The sequence below is a fragment of the Sarcophilus harrisii genome, chromosome 2 (genome assembly GCF_902635505.1).
Source record: "Sarcophilus harrisii chromosome 2, mSarHar1.11, whole genome shotgun sequence".
NCBI lineage: Eukaryota > Metazoa > Chordata > Mammalia > Dasyuromorphia > Dasyuridae > Sarcophilus > Sarcophilus harrisii.
Window position 1 is genome coordinate 415898034 of NC_045427.1, and position 18906 is coordinate 415916939.

Below are 18906 nucleotides of genomic sequence, written 5' to 3' on the forward strand. Positions count from 1 at the left end.
CAAAATAACCCACTTTAGTAGTTCATCCCAATAGTTTTCTCCATTTTAGATATTAGAAAACTGAGACTGAGAAAGGCTGCTTCTTGTTTATCAAGAGAGGCAAAAAATGTTGGAATTAGGATTTTAACCCATGTTTGTCTGGACTCCAGATTCATGCGCTTTCTACTACCAAGCTTTTCCTGTGAAGGCACAAAGGAGTTTTGAAACTCTCTTGGGAAGAAATAGGAAACTGCTGAACATCTTTGAACATACATGATTTGAGCTATAAATAAGGAATTATCTATATCTATAGTATATTTTGAAATGTAGATGGGTGGAGGAAGAGAGAAGTGGTGGGAAGACCTATTAGAAGTTACTGCAATAGTTGAGACATAAGAGCATAGATTCTAGTGGCAGCAGAAAGGACAAATGTGAAAGATGCTATGGATATGTAATTAAAAGAATTTGGTAACTGAAAAAGAGGGAAGACTCATTAAGGCATAATAGAGCTATTAAAGATTTGGTTCAGCTCCTCATTCTGACACTAATTATGAGACTCTTAAGTCTGTGTTGCCTTATCTATGAACTGTGTGAAATTTTTCATTACCTGTATTCTGAGGTTATGGTAAAATATTCTATAAACCATCAAATGTTATATATAAATGTGAGTTTTTATTGCCTCAAGGTTTTGAACATGGAAGACTAAATGAATGGTGATGCCAGACAGGAATAGTGAAATCTGGAAGAGCAAATTTAGAAACAAAGATGGCTAAGTTAGATAAGTTGAATTTAAGACTCCATTCCTAAAGCCTCAAACTGTGTCCTTACTCTCCTCTATATCTCCTAACTGCCCTGTACTTTGAATCCAGGGTAATTTTATATCTCCAGAGGATGCTGTCTCTGGCCGTTGAGGTGGACAGGACCCCAACCTGCAGCTCAAATAAGATTGCAGAAATGATGTTTGGATTCGTGCTGAACATTCCTGAAAGGAGCCAGAGGTGAGAATATTTAGGTTTTAGATATTTCTGGAACCTCACTTTTCTCAGATTTATTTCCTGTGCCTGTTCCATAAAGGAAAAGGGAACCTAGCAATATTAAAAATGATTATTTCTGTAGTCTTTTATGCATCATAAAAACTGTTTCCCAAAAAGTATGATAGTTATCTCAAGTATTATTACTCTGATTTCACAGATGAGTAAATGGAGATGTAGAAAGGGGGTATGATTGTCTATGGTCTCCTTACTGTGAGGCCAATATTCTTCCCAGTCCACCAGGCCATTTCTGACCTGTTCTGCCAAGAAAGCTGGGAGGAAATGTGCCCCTTACAGTGTACCCTCAAGGAACTCAGTTTAATAGGGAGTCATGCAAACAAGTACATAAGTACAAACATGAATGTAAACAGGATAAATTGGAATGAACAGAAGGCAGGCACTAGAATTTAGAGGGATCAGGAAAGGTTTCCTGAAACCAAGGAACAGAGATGAGGAGGAAGAATATTCCAGGCAAGGGCAATGGGCACGAAGCAGCAAGGAAGCCAGCAACACCGGCCACTGAGTCCAAACGCGTGGTGGGGTACGCTGGAAGACTAAAATTAGAGCAAGCATAGTTGTGAAGGGCACTGAATGCCAAACAGTATTTGACCTGGAGATGAAAGGGACTCACTGACATTGAGAAGAGAGATTTACATAGACCCGGACTCCAGGAAGATCCCCTCTCGCTAGTGTGGGGGTAGCCCAGAGTGGGTAAGACTTGTGACGGGGAGACAAACATGGCAGTGGGCACAGGACCCGGAGAAGTAACATCATCCACCTTTGGCTTCTGTGACACATGGAGGAAAGAGAGTGAGGAGCTGAGGATGGCAGTGGATTAGAATGGAGGCAACCTTGATGGTAATAGGGAAGTTTGGAGGAAAAGGAAAAGTTTTAAGAGTTCCTTCAGTAGTTCTCACAAGATACATGCCCCAGTCCTTTTACCACTTGTTCAGCTATTGCTAGAAAGACATTCCCCTTTGTTAGTATATTTCTTACAAGTGGCTTTCAGCACTAAGCCCAACAGTCCAGATGCAGTATGTCCAGGGTGGAGGATGCAGTGCTGTCATCCTCTTTACTGAATTCTGATAAAACTAAAGACAGATCTTTTATTGACTGACGCTGGTTTTGTTTGAATGCCATCTGTGTGGAGGACCCTGTATTTCAGCGTTGGACAGAAACAGATGAAACAGTTCCTGTACTCTCAGAGCTTACATCCCCACAAGCTTCTGAGATCAAGAAGCCCCTGTGAACTAGGATACTGGTAGCTTAGGAAGAGACAGAATAGTCGGGAGGTGGCCCATCTATTACCCAGTTTACCATCAGTCCCTAACTTTGTTTCATTTTCAATAATTTAATCTCTTTCATGTACCCTTTTCTCTTCCATTTCTCCTTTCCCTTCTCTTCCATCCTCCTTTTGCAGGGAAATCTTCTTTACAACCATGGAGAGTCATCTTTTGCGCTGCAAAGTATTAGAGGTTCTGTTCCTTCACAGCTGTGAAAAGCCTACTCCCCTACCACTTTCTCTCGCCCAGACCCTCTATTTCCTCAACCATTCAACATCACTGCTCAAGAATCAGGTACATAGTGATCCTTCTTTCCAACACTTTATTCCACTTATTGCCTGGACACTGGATACTAGCCTGAGTATTACCTAAAATAATGTGAAATAATGCTGAAGAGCAACCTCAGAATGCATCAAATTTAACTCCTGCCTGAAGCAGGCATCCCGATCATTACCACATGGCGTGGCTGTTCTCTTAACAATGAAGCTCTCTGGACAGCTCTTTGTTTAAAAAAAAAAAAAAAAAATTCCCTTCCATTGAACCACAATCAGCCTTCCTATCACTTTTAATCATTGGTTCTGATTCTGCACTCTGGAGCAAAGTAAGACTAATTCCTCTTCAGTTTAATAGTCCTTCATATATTTCCTATCCGCACTTTATCCTGTTCCCTTTATCCCCAAAAAGTTTTGAGCATTTTGAAAAATAGATGTGCTGAGTGATCACAAGCAATTGTAACTGATGGCTCTCAATTATTTCCTTCAGTCTGAAAAAAGCAACTGGCAGAGTTGGGATGAGCTGGTTGAACATCTGCAGTTTCTCTTATCTAGTTATCAGCACGTATTAACAGGTAAGCAGCCCATTTTGTATATTTGGAACAGATTGTGAGAGGTGCAGAGGCTTATAAGGGTAGCTAGGTGGCATACTCTGGGCAACTCAACCTGTTTGCCCATTTCCTCATCTGTACACTGGAGATAATTGTACCCCCTACCTATCTCCTAGGCTATTTGTAATCAAATGAGAATATAAAGCATTTAGCATAGTGCAAGCTGGCACTAATAGTTTTATTTTGAAAGGCAGGTATTCATTAAATTATGTTCCTATCTCTTTGAAAGCTTGAAGTCTTTATTCAGTTCACTAAGTGACCTCTAAGGTCCTTTCCAACTCTAACATGATTTATTACCAAGCAGGGGAATCAGGGAAGGACTCCCATTGTACATGTGAGCAAACTAAGGCTCAAGAAAGTTTGCCCAAGGTCACATAGTTACTATCAGAGCTTTCTTTAAAATCACATTTCATAATTCCATCACATTAACAAAGAACTATTCAAAAGTGATAAAAAATGTGGACATAGAATGATAGAATTAGTACTAAAAAAAAATCTTAGGGGTCATCTATTCTTTCCTGCTTTTATTTTACTGATAAAGAAACTGAAACCAAAATTAAATGACTTGGCCAAGGTGTCTGTCATTCAAAACATGCTTTTGTCCTCCACACACACTATGGCTCCCTTACAATCATTCCTATGCTTTAGCCTTATTTTTCAGACCCTCATTTGTTTTGAAAAAATCCTCTTCCACTTGTCCCTGCTTTCCAGTGTGATGCCTCTACTCCATCAAAGCTGGCCTCTGAGGAAAGATTGATGTGGTATATAACACACCTTGAACTGGGAAGAGCTGGCTTTCAAACTTTAGTTGTGTGGCATTGAGGAAGTCCCTTTACCTCTCTAAGCCTTAGGTTCTTCAGTTAAAATGAAAAGAACACTTGTACTTTGCAGGACTGTTGGAAAGCACCTTACAAACCTTTGAATGCCACATTACTAAGCTTATTTAAGCTATCTTTCTCCCAAGATTTGTTCAAGTCCCATCTCTTTCATCATACTTTTTATAAACATACAAAAACCCATCATGGGGTGGTCCTATAACTCCTCTAGCCCGTATGGTCCACAGGACTACAATTTATGAATGACTAATTGAAAGAAAGGTAAATTTCATCTGTAAATAAGCAAGGTTCCAGTCTTTAGAATCATTTCCACTTAATAAGATGTCAAGGATTAAAGTTGTAAACACCTGCAAAGGCAATTGCCAGGTCATGTACCACTACTAGTTGTGTTTGAAAAAAGCTGAAGGGATAAGAGACACTGTCCAATCCCAAGGTTTACTAGATTCAAGCTCCTAGACTACTTTCTGTGTAGATGGCATTAAACACAGAAATGGCTACCCAAAATATTTTCCATTCTCACAAAGGATATCCAGTAGATGGAAATCAAAGCAAATGGAAAAGGATTCCTAAATGTTTGTAGCCCTGATAACCTCAAGATCTGGAAAACTAGTCTCTTAAATTAGAAGCATAAATGTAATTAGCTCAACTAAACTCAGAGCAAAACTCTTAATTCCAAACTGTTTTTCCATGTTTGACCGTTCTGCTTTATGCCTACTCCTCTGTATTGACATTACTAAGTATTAAAAGCATGATGTTTTAATTTAGAAAGTACAAGTTGCCTGTCCCTATTTTGCAGATAAGAGAACCATTTGAGACACTTGTCCCAGTCACACAACTATAGGGCTTAAACCTTCATTTTCTGATTCAAAGTGTACAGTTGTTTATCTTTGACCATGCTTCCCCAAAGTCTGCAGAGAGCAAGAATGGGGTATAGGACAAAATTTTTAACCCCATCATGAGTTCTCTCCTATCAGTTTGGTTGTATTTCGTGGTGTTCACTCTATTCTTAAATTGATTTGAGGGAAAATTAACTTTGTACCAGTCACCTATTTAGTGATGTCTTAAATTCTGAATTTTTATTTCACACACATATTAATTCATAGTTTTTTCTTCTTTTCCTTATTTGAAACAGAAAGGAGCTTCAAAATTTGAACCAAGGTATTAAATATCAGTTTAAGTATTTAGATAAAAGAGACCCACAGAATTTGGAAGGAAAAGGTAACCAACCTCTCCACTGACTTCCAGACTCTCATCTCCAACTGCCTTTCAGACATAGTTTTAGAACTAAACATGCGCGCGCACACACACACACACACACACTTTCCTGGGCAATACCATCTTAGTCTGTCAGGCTTACAAACCTACCAGTCATCCTGGATTCCTCACTCTCACCCATATCCATCCAAATGTGTGCCATTGTAACATCTTTTCAATATGCCCCCTTTCCTTCCCAACATTACCATAGCTCTAACACTGGCCCCCTCATTACTTCATGCTTAGACGACTGCAGTGGCTGCTGGGGAGCCACCCCACCTCGTCTACCCCCACAATCCAAGCTTCATTCAGCCACTACAGTGATTTCCTTAAAGCACAGGTCCAACCCCACCCAATAGCTTCCACCGGATCAAACAAAATCCGATTGCATTCCAGATCATTTATAACTTACCTTTCCAGCCTTCTTACACTTTACTCACCAATGTGTACTCTTCAATCCAGTGACAGACCACCTGACTCTTCTATAAAAAAAGACGCCCCATCTCTGGGCATTTTCTTTGGTCATTTCCCATGGCTCAGATGATCTCCCTCCTCCAAGTCTTTTGCAGGAAGCCTTCCCCAACTTCTCTCAATTCTGATGCCTTCCCTCTAATTACTGCCTATTTTTTTCTGTATGTAGATTTAGAGTCTAGATATATTTGTAGTAAGACCATGAGCTCATTTGGGGCAGGGTACTGTCTTTTCTTTTTTGTATTTCTAGTTCCTAGCACAATGCCTGGCACATATTAGGCCCTTAATAAATATTTAAGACAGACACATAGTATTTCATGTTTGTTCTAGACTACCTGGAAAAAAAAAATCTTACTTTACTATATTCATCTACACTGGGGTAAACTTTTTCCCCCACTCGTGACCCCTCTAGTGTATACAAATTAAAAACTTACTACTGATAATTTTGTGACTCCCACATTGCTATGAAACACCACGTGGGATCAAGAACCAGATTAAGAAGGTAGGATCTACAAAATCCTAGTTAAAAGGTCATTGGGATGATTTTGCTCTTATGAAATCCAAGTGATACAAATGCCATGTTCAAAGACAACTTGGGCCAAGCAAGCTCCATAATTTGGTGGGAAGAGGCTTGTTTCTATGTCATTTATTTCAGGAAAAAATGTTACCCAATGATGTCTAAGGAAATTTGTTCTACAGGAAGCACACAGAATTTACAATTACCTGTTACCTTAAAACTCAAATGATCCAGCCTAGCATTCTTTATGATCCTTTAAGATAAGGCCAAATTTAGAGGCATCTAGTTGGTGCAGTGGATAGAGCACTAGCCCTGAAATCAGGAATACCAGAGTTAAAATCTGGCCTCAAACATCAAACACTTCTTAGCTACAAGTTACTTAAACCCCAATTGCCTCAGCCAAATAAATAAAAATAAAAAGATTAGGTCAAATTCTAGAAATTTGAAAACCATCAGAGTGTTTATGTACTGGACAGACATTCCATGTCTCTGATGTCCTGATTAGCTGACACTCTCCAAATTATTTCTCTTTCCAGAGCACCTGAGGACTTCAGTCATTGAAAGGAAAGATCTGCTTATCAAAAGGATCAAGCCCCATCTACAGGAAGGTGATGATATCACTTCAGTGGATGTGGAAATAGAGTTCAAGGCTTTTGGAGTCCGACTAGCCAGAGAGCTTGGGGAGCCCCTAGTGCCTCAGCTCCAGGAGAAGATATTCCTCCTCAAACTACTACTCCTCTGTGCAACTAACAGGAACTTGATGCTAGAAAACCAGGTCCCATAGGGCAATGGTCTCAACTGCCCAAGTCAACACAACCATAGTAGTTTTTGCAGAAAAAGGAGTAGGTTACTACAATCTATTCTGTCCAGGTTTTTTTTTTTTTTTGGTCAACTATTTTCAACCCTTTACAGAAAACTCAACCTTATGAATTCATCATAGCTACTCCTCAAAATGTGATTTTGATACACAAATTATATCTATTTTATAATAAATTTCTCAAGTGTAGGATTTTTTTTTTTTAAAGGAACTTAAGATTTCTTAGCATTATTCCTATTAGGTTTGGTATTTAGTGAGCAAGTTGATTCATTGGGCAACATCTTTTACTGAAAGAAAACGATACACAAACAGCCTCTTCTCACTAGATTATGGAGTTTGGTCTGGCCCAAGTTGTCTTTGGTTTCACAGATAATCAGAAGTTCCCTGGTTTTATTTCGTCATCTGCCAGAGCAAAGGGACAGATAAACATGGAAAGTGATCTCCTTGCCTTCAAAACCAAAGGAATATGACTGCTCTGTTTGTGACTTCAGACAAACCATTTCCCCTCTCCAGGCCTATTGCCTGTTTTCATCTTTAAACCTGTACCAAACTGACTACAAAAAAGGAGAAGGCATAATTGATGAGCATAGTTCTAGCTTGGAGTTGGAAGATCTGTTTTCAGTCCCAACAAAGGCTATGAAACCACCACCTGAAGTAAAAGGACTTAAAATGTGGGGCTCAGGATCGGATTTTGACATTTAAAGACAAGCTACATCACCAAATTTGATAGATCTCATTAAGACCAACAATTGTCAAAGAAACTGGCAGTAGAAGAAACATAGAGATTAAATCTTAAAAGGTTTTAAAGTATTATACCAAAAATTAAGACCCTCCATAAATATATTAGTGGGTAGGAGAGGAATAACCCAAGTTCTAGGTTTCAGCCTCCTTTAATTCTGGGATCCATAATGTTATTCTGTTTATATAGCTTCCAAACTTCCATGCTCCATGTGAACACATGAACTGATGTTTGGCCCCTCTTTTTAGTGCTGAGCTTATTCAGAATCAGCTAGTAGTTTACATCTAGATGTTCCCTTTATTGTATGTAGCTGTCCATCTCCCCAGAAGTGACAGCTATAGAACAAAGAACCACAGAAAATATGAGACTACAAGACTATAGTCAAATTATTAAATGAGAAGGGGCTGGGTTTTCCTTCCCCCCCCCACCCCTTTTAATGTAAAGTCCTCCAGATATAAATTCTATGTTCCCTACTATTATTGGGCACAAAGAAATTACAAAATACAAATTATCTCCCCCTATTGCATCTATCTTTTTTTCCTTTCAAAAACCTATAATGCAGAGAATTTTATTCTCAAATCAAGATCATCCATCATATTAAAAAGGAATAGTACACACACACACACATAAAATACAAGGGGCCCAATAGATAATTGTGTTTCTCCCTCAAACAGCATTTTAGGGAGCACTCAACAAAACCAAACCAGAAAACGGGAGATAAGTGGTGAAAAAGGCTTCCAAGAGAAGCATAGAGATGTAAAAGGATATTAAAATCATAATCATCTTTTTGGGGAGGAAGGGAAAGAACAAAGGGATGATTTAGGTTTTTTTAAACTTATCAAAGAGAAAAGCTTTTATTTTCCTAGCAGCTCATCCTTTTCTAATAAGAAAAGGATTCAGACCAATGAATTCACAGGATGATTTATCTCAGAATTTAAAAGTTTTTTTAAAATGTTATTTCAACTAGTCCTCTACAGCACAAAACATTGCACAGAATCTCCCTTAAGAATTTAACAAAATCAGTAATTAGTCTCTATGCTTAGTTTGCCATCTATTGCTAAAATGAATGGAGATCACTTATTTATCTATTGGAGACTATGATTTCACCATCCATGACAAATCACAATCCTTATTTTTTACATGTGTCACAGGAGACTGTCAACAGCAGTCTCTACTTCCAATAGAAATCTCCTGTTAACGCTAGTGCTTCTCTAGGAACCAGGAAGCAGGGCTCTTGAACCAGTGCCTTGATTCTAATTTAAGTGTTCTATAAGAAGCTATTAGCTATAGCACCCAAGATGGAAAGCAGAAATGTTTATCAAAGAAAAGTACCACCAAACAAACATCTTAAATATGCAGAACAAAGTCTACTAGATTTTAATTATTTCCCTTTCCCTCTGCCATCTAGTTCTATAGATCAGAAATTGGCTGTGGTTGTGTACTTTGAGAAGTTATTCAAACCAATTTGGGGACATTACAGAATAAGTCTTCCTACATTAGAAAGATTCAAGCTTTGCTACAAATATTTTAAGAAACAATCACATCTCCCCAGAAATATCGTGAATGGATATGAATGGATGATATCAAGTGCAAGGTGGATGGGAAGAAAAAATTCTAAGATACTCTCTCTACATAACAGTTGTTCACCAGGGAAAGCAACTTTGCTCATATGAAAAGGGAGATTTAGAACCCTGTAGGAGTCAACACATTCATATCCCTTGGTTTAAGGTTATGGGTTCGTGGAGGCTGTTTCTTTCCTTCCATCACTGGGAGGTCCATCTTAGGTGGCTTAAAGGTTGCTGGGTCTTCTGCAATTCTAGTTTCCTGAACTCGAATGAGCTCCATTGGTGATGGTTTCTGAGTACCTCTGAAGGATTGGACACTGAAACCTGAGTGAAATAATTACAACCAGAGAAAACAAATTATTTCCATTTCTGAGACTGGAAGCCTAAGACAACTGTGGTAGGAAGATCAAATAAAGCTATAAACATACCCACAATTTTGATTTAGAAAATTGCCATTGAAACAGTTCAAAAGATCCTTGGAGATTATTTATACAGTATAGTGGAAAAACTCCCCAGCACCTCAGAACTAAGGGGGGGAGGGGGATAAAGAGGAGAGTGGTCCTTGGGAGTCTTTGTGATTGTAAGGTAAGTCATTTTACCTTTGAATTTTCTTTTCTCCAACAATAAACTGGTATGTTATAGTACTCAACAAATTTTGCTGTAAAAACCTAAAACCCTCAAGAAATCCAAGTTAATTTTTTGTTTATATCAAATTACCTTTCTTATAAGCAGTTAACAAATATAATGCCTACCAATGTAAGCAATAATGGTACTATCCCAGAATATCTAAATAGCTAGGTGATAAGGTGGATCGATGGAGCAATAGGCTCAGAATTGGTTTAAAATATGATCTCAGACATTTATTAGCTATGTGACTGAGCAAATCACTTAAATCTATTTGCGTCGGTTTCCTGAAGTGTAAAATGGAGATTATAGCACCCAAGTCTCAGCATCATTGTAACAATCAAATGGGACAATATTTGCAAAGTGTTTACCAGAATATGTGGCACAAAGTCAGCACTATATAAATGCTTGTTTGTTTCCCTTTTCACAAACTTAATTGCTTCAAAAAAATTCTCACTTCCATCCCTCATATCCTCCCTAAGTCTAACCTGTTTTAAACAATCCAAAATTCTTCCAACTCAGAATCGGCTATTTTCATAAGCAAAGATTTGCTTTACATCACTTTAGTGTTTGAGAAACAGTTTGGCATAGTAGAAAAAGTTTTGAATTAGGAGATCTGAGCATGAATCCTAGTTCTTCTACCATGACCTTTGCAATCTTGGACAAGTGACACTACCTCAGTTTCTCAATAAAGTGAGAAGGTTTAGATTACCTCTAAGGCCTTCTTCTACTCCTTAATTCTATGGCCCTTTGGTCTTAAGGAATCACATAAGATGCTGTACATAAAGTGTTTTGCAAACCTTAAGTGCTACATTAATGACAGCTATTAAGAACCAGTTAATGTTATTACCAATACTAATAAGGAACTATCCAGAGAGCCAACACAAGCATCTTAACTATGTAGGTTTCCTCTTTCTTATCCCAAAAAAATGCCCCCAAAATAATACCCGAGTCGGATTTCTGAAGCGTTCTTGTTCCAAAAAAGCTCCATTTTTCAGATGAGGGTTTGTCTCTATCTCCATTTCCAGAGTCCATGCTGCTGACATCTAGGCCCGGTAAGGAAGTAGAAGATCCATGAGTAAACCAGCCTCTGAAAGGAAAAGTCACACGCAAAGTTCATAAGGCACACAAGAAAAAGGCCCCATAAAAACCTATAGCATCCTATCCAATGATCAAACTTCTAGTGAAGAACTGGAAAATGAAAATCATGGCTCACTGTGGGTGTTTTTCTTTAAAATAATGGTTCTCTCTGGGTGCAGGTTTCTTGGGGAGGTTTTCTGGAGGCAGCCTTAGTTTCAGTTAAAAGTAATAATCACCCAAATGCGGCCAGGTGTTAAAAGTTCAGATCTTTTATTGCTTCCTCCAAAATAGTCTGGTTAGTTTTTCTTAGAGGCCTATCTGTCTGCTTGGTTTTAAGAGCTCTTGCAGATTGTCCCTTGCTTCTGCCTCTGCTTTCTTCAGCCTCTAGCCAGCACCTCCTTGCCTGGGGCTGGGCAGCTTTCTGGAGAGCCTTTCAGACCAGCATTGGTCTCAGTGGGGGAAGTGCAGGATTCCAGCACCACAGCTGTGCGAGATGGAGTGAATCTGGTTGCGCCTCCGAGAGTGGGCTTCTCTTGAACTGACTTGGCATTCCCCTCTCAAAGTTTTCAGCTCAACTCCCCGAGAGAGCCTCTGTTTCTTATATATGATCTCTTCTGAGAGAATGGGATTATGGGTTTCTCCCAGAGTGCTCTCTGGCCCTGAGAGCTTCAAGGGAGGTGTGAATTAGCATATCTCATACTAAACCCTGAAATCTCCCAAACGTGTGAACTCCAATGAGTACTTAAATACTTCTTGCTTATATGAGCTCTCTAAAGGTGTGAACACAAGCATTGTTTCTATCAGTTGTACTTAGTACCTTGTTTCAAGTTCTGGCCCATAACATCTCCTCGTAGGATCAGATCAATCATACTAAACCATGCTAAATTAGATAATTATTGTCTCTATCAACTCTAATGACCTAACAGTTTGTAAAGATTCCAACAGCTCACTGCCACTGTTCAGTAACAGTTATACCCTTTATGTTGCCCTAACTCCAAATATATATTCATTCTTCTTGGCCCTTCTATTGTAAGAAATCACCAAGAAAGAAGCCTCCCCGACTTATCTAGAATACAACAATTAAGCTTATGCCTTTCTATACCTGTAGTCAACTCAGGCACAAATGAAAAGCAACAGAAGACATAATATAAAACCACACCCCACCAGAATTAAATAAATATAAAGTATCCCTATGACACTAATTTCCCTCATAATCTACCTCATTTTTCTACCTTCACTTTTCAAAAGATCTAATTAAAACTTTAGGCAAGGTGTGACAGGATACACATTCTTTACTGTAGTGCTACATATCTCAAATTCCAAATGTAATCCATTCAGAAACTGCACAGGAGAATGAGAGTAGGATGAAACAACAATGCTAAATTCAGAAAACGATCAAATGAAACTAGATGACAGTGGATAGAGTGCTGGACTTGTACTACTCAGGAAGACCCGAGTATAAATTTATAAATAAGGCTAGTACAAACTTACCAGGACAATTCATTTACTATCTCAGTCTGAATTTCTTCATCTCTAGTGTGGAATAAAAGCATCTATTTGACAGGTCATTGTTAAAATCCAAAGAGCTAAGTTTTTAGGGTCTATGAGACTAACTATAGCTCTGAAAATTTTGGTGATGATTTTGTAGGGAGGAATCTTGGTGAATCATCATACCTGGGCTTTTGCCTTGGAGAAGAATGGGGTGTACTACTTGGAGTGGACTGGGCTGAAGCAATCAGTCTATCTTCTTTTGTTATTTCTCCATTTTGTAACTTCAATTTCTGTTTGAAAGAGGGGGGAAAAAGAATTCACATCGATTTATAAGCTTATTAAAGAAGTATAATCTAATCTCTTGGTTCAAGTTCACATGGGGAATTATGATCTGGAATAAAACATTTTTTTACTACCCACCCACTATGCATCTTCAGTTGATAAAATAAGGAAAAAACACTGAACTGCAAGTCATAGAAGCCGAGTTCCAATCTCAGTTCTGCCATTTACTGCACTGCTTTCCCCTCCATGGAATGCTAACATTTATAGCTAAAAGAGGTCTTCCAATTCAATTCCCTTCTCATCTGAGAAACTGAGACTATGAAAATTTAAATGATTTGTCCAAAGTCACATAGATAATGAGAAGCACTGAACTATATAGAGTGAACTCCAAACCTCATCCTTTTCATGCTATATAATCTACATCTGAGTATTCCTTATCCATAAAATAAAGATCATGATACTTGTATCATCTTCTTCCAAGTTCTTGTAAAGTATTAATTTATAATGAGATGATACAAAATGAAGTAAGCAAAGCCATAAAAATATACAAAATCAATACAATATAATTGAAAGAATGACCTCAAATTAATCAAAATTAATGTTGCAAAATTTAAAAAGAATAAGAATGCCCCCCCCAAAAGAGCCATGAAAAGGCATCACACTTTCTTTACAAAAAGGCATGTTCTTGGGTACTGAACAATGTATGTATTGTCAGATTATTTTTCAATATATTGATCAGTTTTATTTACTTTTTTCTCTTAAAATAAATTTATCTTGACATTTTTCAACATCACCAGAACTTTTTCCAGCATCCCTTCCTTTTCCCCCAATCTGATATTTCATTTTCTTAAAGAGGAAAAAAAAAAGGAGAGAGGAAACATCAAAACAATTAATACATTGAAAAAGTCTGAATATATGTACTATTCTATATCCTTGCAAAGGAATGATGTGGAGATGACTTTTTATTTTCTTTTTTCCCCTCCAACACAGAAGTGAAGAAAGGATATCTCCTCATTCTGTTTTTTTCTCCTTTTTTAAAAAAATATTGGTATATAGGATAACTCTCCGGAAGAAGGTAGAGCAATATAATGGTAAATTTAATATAAAACAAGATCTAATTTTAAAAAATGTATTTAAAGCACTACAGAAATGAGGGTTGTCATTACATATGCATTTAATCCAGTCTTTGAGGCAGCCAAGTCATTTTCACAAAGGCATTAATGAACAAACAAGAAATGTTAAATTTGAGGTCTTTAAAGTCCTATTTAGTAGGAAGCAATTATCTGAAGTCTGGAAGCAAATAAGCAAGTTTCTCAACTCTACAGATAAATACATGTACTGTGCTGACATAAGTGGGGTAAGAAGGTGAAAGGTGTAAGACAAGAAGCTGTTCAAAATGGAAGAATATTTGACCTTGATAAAATACAACCAAGACATCCTAAAGATGAAGATAAGTATCTGGGAGCAAAGTGCCCAAGGAACTTGAACAGAAACAAAAAGTGTCCACAGTAGAAAGGAAGATGGTTACCAAGAATAGAGCTTCAGACATATCACAGTTTAGGAGACTGAGTAAAGCATATGCTTCCAAATAGGAAAATATTTGAAAAAAAGAAAACACATCTAAGTCCAAGTGAATTCTTGATTCTTGAAAAGCATTTCCCAAAAAACATTTATTAAGGAGCACTATTGCAAGATGGGGCAATATCATATATTAAGAAGAATCCTGGCCTTGAATTCATACTGGAATGAAATCCTGTTTGTAATTTGTTTATATTTAGACAAATCTTTTTCAGTTTCCTCCAAGATGAGGATAACATTCATAGAACCTGCCTCACAGGGTTATTTTTTTTTTAATTGATATATAAGCCAGAAAAGTGAGACTTACTTTTATGTGTCCTCCCAAAATTCCTGAATGATCCATTTATATACACTAATGTGGCTGAATGAAAGGGTCTATTCCTCTAAGCATGTGTTTAGTTCTTCAGAATGAGAAAACAGAAATCAAAATGTTTCTTATAACCTGTCACAATAAACAATGCACAAGAGACAAACATTTACAGTATATGCACCTGATTTATTGTAATGGAACTACATGAAACAATTAATATAAAGAATTCACAGAAACATGAACAAATGTACAAACTAATAGAATTATTCATACAGAGTAATTCAGAACAGAAAAGTCCACAGTGACTACAATACAATACATAAATAGGAAGAATTATAAAGCAAAACTTGAATACTGTGTAATGATGATGACCAATTCTGGTCCTAGGGAAGAGCTAAGAATATGCAGGATTCCCTTTATTTGAAGTATGGAATACTATTTATACTGTCAAAAGTTAATAGCTGAATTTTTCTAAATCTTTGTTAAAGGGGAAGACTCACTGAATATATTTAGAAATGAATATGATAAGTTAAGCAAAGGCACCAATTTCTAATTGATGATGTATAAGTAGCAAAGGCCCTGAACTTGAAGTTCAAGCAGCTATATCAGATGTAACTTCAAATATGTAACCTCAAAGTAAGTTCCAAAACTTTCTGGATCTCAGTTTTCTTATGTCAAATAAGGAAGTTGGGCTAAATAATCTTCAAGGTCCCTTCTAATTTGATTCTATGCATTCTAAGCAAATACCCTACTTTAAGTGATCAAACGATGAAATAAAAGAACCCTTTGGTTCTAGAAGAAAGTAAATGCTATTATTACTGTATGAGTATTAGGTTATACATAAAGGGGTAATTGCAGGGAACAAAGTACTCCTATTCATGACCAGAGAAGTAAGTTACATAACAACTAAGCTTAGTCAAGGGTAACAGAGATGAAATACTTAATTGTATGCCAAGATGCCAGTTCACCCAGCCCTACAAATCGGCTAAGAATTAAAACACCAACTAATGTGTTGTTTTTTGTTTTTTTTTTTTACAACTTATCATAATGCATAGAAAGCTGACCTCAAAGCCAAAAAGACCTCCTGTTCCACCTCTGATATATTAGCTGAATGACCCTGGGCTAGTCATTTAAGACACAAAATAATCTTCTAAAACTAGAAGTTGCAGAGAACTGCCTGAACTGCATTAATAGGAGGATCCCTATACCAATGTTTAATAAGTTTAATAAGTTACAGAATAAGTGCCTAAATAACACAAACGTATCTTTCAGCTCTCCTAACAGATCTAAAAGAAACCTTGCAATGCATTATTTTTAAATTGTTATTTTTTTATTCAACAATTAACTACCACCTCCTGAGAAAAGAAGAGAAAAACTCCTATATTGGCTATATCCAAAAAGAAAAATGTCTCAAACTACATTACCTGTCAGAAGATGGGTGCTATAGCAGGAGTCCTCTGTAATTGTGATTTGATCACTGAACTAAAAAGAATCTCTAATTTTGAGTTGGCTTTATATTACTGTTGCTATAAATATTCTCCTGACTTTGCTTACTTCACTATGCATCAGTTCTTCAGTTTTTTGAAGTAATACCCTTCTTCATTTCTTATAGCAAAACAGTATTCCATTATATTAATATACTGTAGAACTTTTTTTTTTACTGTAAAATTCTCATTTTACTTATTAAAAATTTTTTTCTAACTTTTTTATACTTATCCTTGATCTATTCCAGGAAATCTAGTTGAACTTGTTAAGTTGTGTTGTTTCTCTTTGAGGGCTTTTTTGTAGATACCTGGAGTCATTCTCTTACATTTGTGTCTTGATCATCTGTCATCATCATAATTTTTTATGGTGACATTTTTTTGGTTCATTCTTCCAGGCCGATTCTTGACTTTGGAATTTACATTAGGGCCAGGATCTGATCATTTTTGTTTAATTTTTTATATATTAAATTTTCTCCCCTAATTACCTGAAAAATCAATTAACATTCATTTTTGAATTCCAAATTTCCCTCCCTCCTTCCCCTTTTCATGGTGAAGGCATGCAATTTGATATGTTATAATTATGTAGAATGCAAAATATAAAAGATAAAAAAATAAACTCCAAAGAATAAAATTTTTAAAACTATGCTTCCAAGTCATTCCCCAATTGATAAATGAGCAAAGGATTGATGGTCTTGGGTCTTAGTTTCTTAGAGTAATGAATATTCTCCAGGATCTTAGGAACAACTCAGGCTAGGACCTACAGTCTTACAATGTTCCCAAAGTAGTCTTGATGTAATGTGATTTTTAAGTCCCATGACCTTGAAGGGCTTCTGTTCTAATGGTTATACTCAATGATCCTCTGCACCCAGCAAATCACGAACAGGGAAACAAATGTTGACCAAAAGTGTGCACCACTGTCATGAATGATATTCTGAATTCAAACTCCAAAAAGAAGCATTCCATAAACTAGAGAATCCTCAACAAGATCATGGTCACTCAATAGATAACCAACAATCCGAAAAGCAAAAAATGCTACTGCACATTGCCTAGACTGGCATGCAATGGGATAGTTAATTCATTAATGAATAGATAGATGTTCTGGCTTTGGAATCTACCCCCAGGAAACTCCCAATCTATCTGATTCTGAACACTCCTTATGGCTAAGGCCAGATAGTTTCTTGATTCAGGAAACTCCTTTACTCAATCCATCTGATTCTGAATAGAGGACTACTCAGTTCACTGCAGACTGATGATCTGGTCAGTGATAATCGAATTTATCTGGAGATTATTCCCTAGTTTACCCTTGGGCTGTAGAATTAACATATCTTGAGGTCATCTCCTTACTTCAGTTTTTTTTAGTGAATTCCCTTATAATTCAGTCTGCTCAGTAATAGCATCACATTACTTTGACCTTTGACTAGATAAGTTCAAGCCTCGCAACAACAGTGTGGGACTTCCCAACCAGAGACCCCCCCTTCCCAATCTCAAAAGATAATGAATAGGCCCCAGCAAAGCCTCTGCTTGTATTTAGGACAGGTGCAAGTGGTTTGTGGTAAACAGGACATGGTTTGCACCCAGATGCAAAGGCCTTCGTTTCTAGTAGATAGGATATCAGGAAGCTTGGGACCTACTACATGTTTCTATAACTTCTCAAAATTTGGCCTTGGTTAAGAAATGAATATTTCTCTGTAGAAAGTCTAATAATGAGCAAATAGTAAACATCTCGCCTAAACCCCTACCTTTCTGTATAAAATACCCACCCCTAGAATACTCCGTTCAGACCAGTCAGTCTCTTTATGCTGTTTAGTTCTGTCCTGCTTTATACGGCAAGAAAGTCTTTTCCTTTGAGAAATCAGTCCAACAAACTGAATGGATGCCCATCAGTTGGAGAATAGCTGAATAAGTTATGGTATATGAATAATATGGAATATTATTATTCTATAAGCAAGATGATTTCAGAAAGACCTGGAGAGACTACATGAAGTAAAGTGAGTAAAGGAGATCATTCTACATGGCAATTATACAATGATGAATTCTGAAATGACTCTCTGTTGAAATGCAAATTAAGACAACTCTAAGATATCACTACACACCTATCAGATTGGCTAAGATGACAGGAAAAAATAATGATGATTGTTGGAGGGGATCCGGGAAAACTGGGACACTGATGCATTGTTGGTGGAGTTGTGAACGAATCCAACCATTTTGGAGAGTAGTTTGGATCTATGCTCAAAAAGTTATCAAACTGTGCATACCCTTTGATCCAGCAGTGTTACTACTGGGATTATATCCCTAAGAGATTATAAAGAAGGGAAAGGGACCTGTATGTGCACGAATGTTTGTGGCAGCCCTCTTTGTAGTGGCTAGAAACTGGAAACTGAGTGGATGCCCATCAGTTGGAGAATGGCTGAATAAATTGTGGTATATGAATATTATGGAATATTATTGTTCTGTAAGAAATGACCAACAGGTTGATTTCAGAAAGGCCTGGAGAGACTTACACGAACTGATGCTGAGTGAAATGAGCAGGACCAGGAGATCATTATATACTTCAACAACAATACTAGATGATGACCAGTTCTGATGGATCAGGCCATCCTCAGCAACGAGATCAACCAAATCATTTCTAATGGAGCAGTAATGAACTGAACTAGCTATACCCAGAAAAAGAACTCTGGGAGA

At 37.2% G+C, this 18906-nt stretch overlaps 2 protein-coding genes across 3 annotated transcripts in view; one reads left to right on the forward strand and one right to left on the reverse strand.

Moving 5' to 3' along the window:
• Window positions 1-8780, forward strand: part of SIMC1 (SUMO interacting motifs containing 1) — a 30953-nt gene extending 22173 nt beyond the window's left edge. For both annotated transcript variants that reach the window (XM_031953718.1, XM_031953719.1), the window contains exons 7-10: window positions 849-977; window positions 2431-2587; window positions 3056-3140; window positions 6791-8780. In XM_031953718.1, coding sequence (XP_031809578.1) covers window positions 849-977; window positions 2431-2587; window positions 3056-3140; window positions 6791-7038 — 619 coding nt within the window. In that variant the 3' untranslated portion in view covers window positions 7039-8780. The remainder of the gene's footprint in view (window positions 1-848; window positions 978-2430; window positions 2588-3055; window positions 3141-6790) is intronic.
• KIAA1191 (KIAA1191 ortholog) overlaps window positions 8765-18906 on the reverse strand; it is a 37297-nt gene continuing 27155 nt past the window's right edge. Inside the window, exons 7-9 of the mRNA XM_031953720.1 lie at window positions 12754-12860; window positions 10947-11089; window positions 8765-9699 (exon numbers count right to left, since the gene is read on the reverse strand). Coding sequence (XP_031809580.1) covers window positions 9494-9699; window positions 10947-11089; window positions 12754-12860 — 456 coding nt within the window. The 3' untranslated portion in view covers window positions 8765-9493. The remainder of the gene's footprint in view (window positions 9700-10946; window positions 11090-12753; window positions 12861-18906) is intronic.